Source organism: Limulus polyphemus, unplaced genomic scaffold (genome assembly GCF_000517525.1).
Source record: "Limulus polyphemus unplaced genomic scaffold, Limulus_polyphemus-2.1.2 Scaffold1168, whole genome shotgun sequence".
Lineage (NCBI taxonomy): Eukaryota > Metazoa > Arthropoda > Merostomata > Xiphosura > Limulidae > Limulus > Limulus polyphemus.
Genome location: NW_013666778.1, coordinates 213,358 through 221,438, shown reverse-complemented (window position 1 = coordinate 221,438; position 8,081 = coordinate 213,358). Strand labels below are relative to the sequence as shown.

General features: G+C 34.5%; 1 protein-coding gene across 1 annotated transcript in view; it reads left to right on the top strand.

The window, feature by feature from the left end:
• Window positions 1–6,358: 6,358 nt before the first annotated feature.
• LOC106462448 (hexokinase-2-like) overlaps window positions 6,359–8,081 on the top strand; it is a 35,996-nt gene continuing 34,273 nt past the window's right edge. Inside the window, exon 1 of the mRNA XM_022389716.1 lies at window positions 6,359–6,489. Within this exon, the coding sequence (XP_022245424.1) occupies window positions 6,466–6,489 (24 nt within the window). The 5' untranslated portion in view covers window positions 6,359–6,465. The remainder of the gene's footprint in view (window positions 6,490–8,081) is intronic.

Here is an 8,081-nt window from a genome sequence, read left to right as displayed (position 1 = left end):
TGTCTAAAATATCTTGGGGAACACCACTCAGCCTCTTCTTTCTAACCATTGATGATATGTTGAGACAATGAGGTCATCATCCTTAGTTCATAGAAACACTATCTGTAATGGTGTGGCCACTTGATAATCTTTGCTTCAAAGTTGACATCCATTGAAGATCATATGGGTTTATGAGTTAGTTAGTTTCAATGTTTTGTGAAGAACATTTAATAGAAAATGTATGGATAAACAGTAAGTCATTCATTTATTATTTTTTAGTTGTATTAAAACGAATTACTAGACGAATGAAATAAAGGCGAAAGAGTAAGTTTTAATGCTATAATAGTTGTCTTGTTTACTTGTGAAAGCAAAACAACAGATTTGTTAAAATCCTACGAACAGTCATTAATATAATGGTGTTACTTGTAACATAATTAAATCTAGGCATATGATTCGTGTATTTTTAGTGTTAACAAAGTCACTTGCGAAGTTTGTAACATAATACATGAGAAATTGTTTTTTGAAAAGGGGAATGCCAACATTGTGAAAGCAGTTCATTGTCACTATCTTAGGGGTCATCACATATTATTGTTTAACCAATTACTTCACTAGTATAGAAAACACTTAAAATAACAAAACTTACCATTTTATATACATATAAAACTGTTTGACTCTTTAATTATAAATAAAGTCCTGAAACTGGACGTTTGATACTAGATATTAGTTCCATACATTTCCTGACCATTTAAATCATTCTAAAAAGGACACTTATCACTAAATTATCAATTACATTTCCTGATGGTGACCATGATGTCATAGGGTTGAAATTATAATCGATACCAAACAGATGGTTATGATGTAATAGTTCTATAAAAACAATATGTGATTATTACATTATGTGAAAAATGTGAAATGTGAAACATTATGTGAAAACATTATTCACTTTAAGTTAAAACACACCTTACAAATAAAACTCATAAAACTTTGCAATCATCTTTCTAAATGGTGTCACTAACATTGAATAGGAGGGATGATAGAATTTAAAGTTCTGTTTGATCAGTAAAATTGTTGATATTCAGCCAAACTGTGACACTGCACTATTCTTAGATGGTCGTCATGTGATTACTGACGCATAACAGTTGAAGGCAATGTTGATCTTGTGGTTGTCTAATACCTGCTGTATATACCTGTTTTATCATTTTATTAGTCACATAGAAAGAAATCACCACAATACCGAAAATGAGTTGACAATCATAATCGTAAAAGAACCTTTAGTTATAAATCAAGTGATTATTCTTCGACTATTTCAAAACAGTTATATTTCCTCACGTGGATTTTGAAACTGTTACCAAAACATGAATTATCTTTCATTCACATAATGTTTTTATAGAACTATTACATCATAACCATCTGTTTGGTATCGATTATAATTTCAACCCTATGACATCATGGTCACCATCAGGAAATGTAATTGATAATTTAGTGATAAGTGTCCTTTTTAGAATGATTTAAATGGTCAGGAAATGTATGGAACTAATAATTAGTATTAAACGTTCAGTTTCAGGACTTCATTTATAATTAAAGAGTCAAACAGCAAGTTTTGATTAAGATATCGTCCTTTTAGGACATATAAATGGTAAGGAAATGTATGGAACTAATGATTTAGTGTTAAACGTCCTTTTTAAGATGATTTAATTATAAATGATTTAATTAACTAATAAATTAGTGATTTAAACTAATTATATAAAGTCATGTTGAGACACATATCGCGTGAGTCAGTGTGTCATGGCAGGATGTCATGGCGACCTCTAGAACGTCATAGCTGTCTGTCTGGTATCAAACTATAATTTCAATCTTATGATGTTGTGGTGGCTGAGCAATAAATCCTCTAGTTTGTGGTACTATTATGTAATCATCCATCATGGCCGCCTGTCATGGTGGCCTAGCAAAATGTCCCTAATAATTCGCCATCTTGTGATATGATATGATGGCTGCCTGTTATAACAGCCTAGTAACGCGTCCCTAACGACTGCTCTCTTGTGACAATTTGTAAAACCATGACGTCAATGATGACATCATTGACTCCCCCTACCTGACAAGTACACATTGTAACAAATATGATCATTAAGATTGGATACAAATACACTAAGCACTGTCAAATTGAGAGATGCGTGTTATATTATATATCTACATATGTACTTTGTATAGTGAGATATGTTCTATGGACATCATGAATGATTTATTATAACAGCAAACAAGTTTATAAGACACCTGTAGAAAGATGTGTAATTGAGCATTTCACCTATTACAACAAAACCTTACTAAGACATATAAAATGATAAAATATAACATCAAATTACTATACATAGCTTCTGTAACTTTATATCAGTTCATGTTAAACATTCAATACTTGGTTGGTCTTCTTTGTACTCTAATAACCTCCTCAAGGCGCTATGGCATGCTGTCAATGAGGGTATTGATGTAAACCACCAGGTCATCCAAACTACAGTAGCCAATGTTGGGTCATGGATAGCAATTTTCCGGCTCAGTTCTGCCCAACAGTTCTCAATGGGATTATTATTATCTGGAGACTTTGATGGCCATGACAATCTTCTAACACCCTCCTGGTCGAGATAATCCTGTACCGTACGCGCACTGTAGGCAGTAGCATTATCATCTGGAACAGAAAAGTTTGCCAAACCTTACCCTAGCATGTGGCAGAAATATCGTCTCCATGTAATGCCTGTAGGAGGCGCCATTGATGTTTCCCTGGAGGACATGAAGAGCAGTTTTTCGACCGTTATGAATAGCTGTCCAAACATGTACTGCACCACCTCCTATGTGTTCCCTGTGTGAAAGAAAGTCTTCCCTCATATTTTCTCCATGCAAACGACGAACACGAATCCTACCATCAGCTTTAACAAGCTGGAAACAAGACTCATCTGAAAATATGACATGTTAATTAGTGTCCTAACAGTAAGTTGGCATGCTATCTTGCTCAAGTAACATGGTGACAATGATGAGTTCTGGTTAATATTGTCATAAGGTGTTGCAAGACTTCTTTCTACCTTCATGTGTTAACCTGATCAAAACACGGTCATCTCAGGCAATAGTTTTTCGGCAACTACCAGAAGACTTTCCTGGAACAATGTTTCCTGTAGTCCGATGATGTTTCAGGATTCTGGATACAGTGCACTGGGGATATATTACTCTTCTGGCAATGTCTGTTGAGCAATTTGATGCACTCAAACTTTCGGCACATGACAAGGCCTGACTCAACACCAAGGACAGAGAAGTTGTCTGAACAAAGTATTGACCTGTTTCGAAGAAAATTTTGCCAAAAGCACATCCTTTTATACAAAACAGGTGTGTAGATGTGTTTGACGAATAAATGCTCATAACAACTTATACAGACCAGAATAACAACTCATACATATTTGTACAATCATACACTACATTCTCTGCTACTACTAGGGCATTTACTCAATGACTATTCCACGCATGTAGACAGTAACATCAATATAGAACAGTATGTAAACATTTTGGTCAAGACTATAGTTTGTTCCATCATATGCTTTTATACATCTTGGCCGTTAGTAACCATTGACCCAAAGCATGTAAAAATATATAAAAGCAGTTAGTAGCAAGACAGTCCGTAGTTCCTGGCTTTTTGCAAACGTCATGAACTGAACCATAAATGTAAGTATAGCACAGAGGTTGGAAAGTGGACTTAAATAAGTGAACTTTACAAAACTCACTATGTATTTATGGTAGATTATGACAGTTTCTGCAGACTGCTTATTGAGCTTAATCTATACTCCACTATGGCACAATTCAACTCCAATCTGGCATTAATACAAGGTTATTTTCATCATGCTCTCCTATACAAATATGCAATATCTATAGTTTGGACAAAACTTCTTCTAGGTTGTAATTGACAAATAGGTTTCTTTTGTTTACGTTGTGCAACACATGACATAAAAAAATATAAAGCTGGCTGATAGATGTTTAGTCTGGAACTCTATATTACCAGATAACGCAATTTTTGAAACAAACGGAACATATTATAGGAAAGAAACCTTCTTCGTACATTTGTCGATTGCTTATGAGGATTGTATTATATTGATGAGTCTACAATAAAATGCTGTCTCTTGAATTTCATATAGCGCTTGTATTTCAACAGTACAGTAACAATTGCAAGGCAAAAAATGGCTTGAAGTCCTAGGATAGGTAAAAGAAAGTTGCATTATGGTTTCTGCATTATACATTATGCAAGCTATACTTGCATACAGGTTTTTTTTTCATGTTTTCGCTCAAATAACAGTTTTTAATTTTGAACTGATAGTTAGAGGCAAGGCAGATAGTCAACAGCACCACTCGCTAACTCTTGGGCTAATCGAGTTTGATGAATAGTGAGATTTGACCGTCACCTCATAGCGTAGTTTGTTTTTTTTCCTTCAAGGTATCACTAACCATGAATCCTGAGATTCACTGACTGGGTACCCTAACTACTAGGCCCCTTCCACAGCAAGCCGAGTAAAAAATAATATTAAAATAAATAATCGACATGTGGCTCCCTCTAGTGGTTGTTTTATGAGTTTCTATTTCCTCTGTACGACTGTAATTTTTCAGCGCTAGTGTATTAAATACTCATTAAATTATTTAATAATCAACACATATGCCATGCAGTGTTTCCCAGGATATCCATTTCGTTTAAATCGTTATCTATATACATATAATATACAAAGCAGAAGTGTCATTTGTGTGTTTGCTTTTCATTTCTACACTTTTTGATCGATCTCTACCAAATTTGAAATGAATCCTCAGTCATAGGGATCGGTATTCGGATTTGACTCCCATGACAGTCCTGATGACTACTGTTTATCTATGATCCCAATATATTTTGACTGATTTAAACCGAACTTGGCATGCACCATTAGGGTTCACGTGGAGTGCCATACGGGGTTTGGCATTCACATTTGACCCTCTATGTCACCCCCAGGGTCTCTGTTTGTGTGACTGTCTTTCGCATCTTTAGCTTTTGACCATTCACAAATAAAATTGACTTGCACTTTCAGGGTGCCCAGGAGAGCGTCATAGGAGTGGTCATTTGGATCTGACCACCCCCAAGAAACTCTGGGGGCCAGTGTATGTATGTATATTTGCTTTTTACGCATATAGTTTTTGACCGATCTCAACCAACTTGGCAATGACCCATATGGCCTTCCAGGAGATGTCATAGTTTTTGGGTCCATGTTTAGTCTGACCATCATACGCGTTTCCTGTACTTTTACTGTTCGATTGATCTATACCAAACTTTAAAGGAACCCTTAATGTACCCCAAAGAGATCAGCAAATCTAGAAAAGAAATGGGTGTAGTGTGCGTGAGATTTGCGAACTCAGAGTCGACCTTTTCTCAACTCACGCATCCATGCTCAACAGATTGGAATATTTTGAAGATAATAGCGACCTGAAGTTTTGGATGCGAATTCGCTGATAATTACGAATTTTTTTTTAACGCGAAGTCACAAAATGGGTTATCTGTTCTCTAAGGGGAATAGAACCCTAGACATTAGTATTTTAAGTCAGTAAACATACCGCTGATCCACCAGGGGGACGAAATGCCAATCATTTGAAGTGGTATGATATGCATTCATAAACATATACTATTACTACTTATGTTACATTACAGTATCTTTTGGCCATCAAACATTTCCTACAAACTGGAACAGTAGACTAATCAACAGAGAAACATCAAATATAGGACAGTAATTAGGTCTCTGTACGTGATGAGTATCTAAATAATTTTGTATATATATATAAACGGTATAGCACATGATTTCGTTATAATCCAAGACACAAGTTGATTTTATCAATATTTAATTCAAAAGATAAACGTCGGTAACCAACAAAGCTGAAAAACATAAAATAATGATTTAAATGGTTCGTTATCTTAATCACACAGCTTCACAATGTGCTGTGTCCACCGTACAGCTCCTACTTGACACTATGGCGCTAAAATCCTTCAATCTTGCTACTTAGACACAGAGGGGGAGGGGCAGTTTTAAGCGCCTTGATTTCCCGTGCAAATTATCAATAGAAGGTGATTGGTGAATGTAGCATAATTTTCATCAACCGAATTAAAAAGCAATGAATGTTTTAAAATTTTCTCTTCAATAGCATTTGAGCAGAGAGACCTTGGTTAATGTAAATTAAACAATTTCTTTGAAAAAATAAATACGTTGAAAATTAGAATAGAACATGGAGTGCGTCACGTCTGACTAGAACTGGTGTGGAAAGCCTTTCGTTCAACCTAGCCAATCACAGACGAACCGGTTGACACACCCGTAAAAACGTCATATACGTAAGCGTACGTATGTTGTATACGTGGTATAGCTTTTAAAGACTAGCAGCACCGGTTTAGCTTGTAATTTCTCTTCAAAAATCAAAGTTTAAATCTGAAAATAATCAAGACCGTGTGAAAGAATGTTAGTCGACAAGAAGAAAATGGTAAGACACGTGCTTTAATGACTTTCTTCAACTAAAAAAACCTACTGGGCTTTGAATGTTGTTTTACTTACGAGAAGTGAGCGTAGTACTGAATATTTGTTATATCTCTATGGCCTCTATAATTACACAAGTTCTGCAGTATAACTTTAATTTTAAAATTACTATAAGGTATAGGTAATATGTGTGTGCAAAAGGCGTACTTTATATTTCTTGACATTAGTTAAATACATAAACTTATACAAGATGGCGTTTAAATAGCAAGATATTTACTTATATAGCTTTCCTTCGTAGCTCTTCAACTATATGTTTCGTTTGAATAATCTAGTTTTAAACAATTAAGATTTTTCGATGTAATATTCTGGTGATGTGTGAATGCAGTTTAGAATATGGGAAATTGTAAGTTCTATAAAACATCATCTCCTGCAGTAAAGGTCGTTTAGGTGACTTGGTCGTTTTGCTCAATCGATCGACTTCTGTAAGCAGTATGACGTATTTGTGTGACGTAAAGGTTCGGCTCTTTACACGCTTGCCGTGGATCGATGTCAAAGTGTGTTTTGTTCAGTTTACTATACTTTCCTTTTTAACAAATCACACAGTCTATTCAAAACCTTGGATAACACCAATATACTTCCATAATATGAATTTACTAGTTTCTGTTATTCAGTTTTTTCGTATTAAATATATTATTACTACACTTTCGAATTCTCCTAATTTCGAGAAGTAGCATAAGTATGAAAGAAATGTATATGTAAAGGAAAAAATTTCCCTTCTATTTGTTTTTTGGATGACATAATGATCAGTATAACAACATATTTAAAATAATAAAAATATTTTGTACTCTTCAGACTTCAGATTTTATTTCATCTAATCGCGAGGAGTTACAGGTTATTACATTATTATACATGATATATGTAGGGTGATTATAAAACACAGCTCGAATTTAGAATGGATGTATCATAAAACGTACTTCGCCCAGGGTAAATTTTGATCAGTGATGTTTCTAGGATTTTTTAGTGGGGGACTTGGTAAAAGACGTTAGTATTACAAAACCATATAATATCTCACACCTAAATCGCCTATCTAGCCTTTCTTTTATTTATCTTCTCTTTTTTTCAATAATACGAGATTGGTGATATCTCACAACGTATGAGATAATCATTTTTCAGTAATGGGATGGTAAGAATTCCTCGTTAATGTTTCTTTTAACATCATTTCGTCATATATATAAAATCTGAAACTGACAAAAGATAAAATTACATTATCAGTATAAGTAAAAAATTAAATATTTATCATATATATATATATTTATAATAGCATAAAACATCATATTAAGATTTTAATGATGTGTAGTTTGAGCACACTACCTAGGTAGCAGCTTTATGTGCCTACGTACGTCAATACATATTGTTACGACAGCGGAGGTTACGTAATTCTAGTAACACGTCATGCGCTTCTCGAACGTTCACGTTCCTTCCTGAAATCTCGAGAGCCTACTAGATATGCGGTAGTCTTGTATATATAAACCGGTAAGAACTGACGGCAACAATGTAATATGTAATTGAACTGCTGACAGAGAGAGACATATTGTTGAG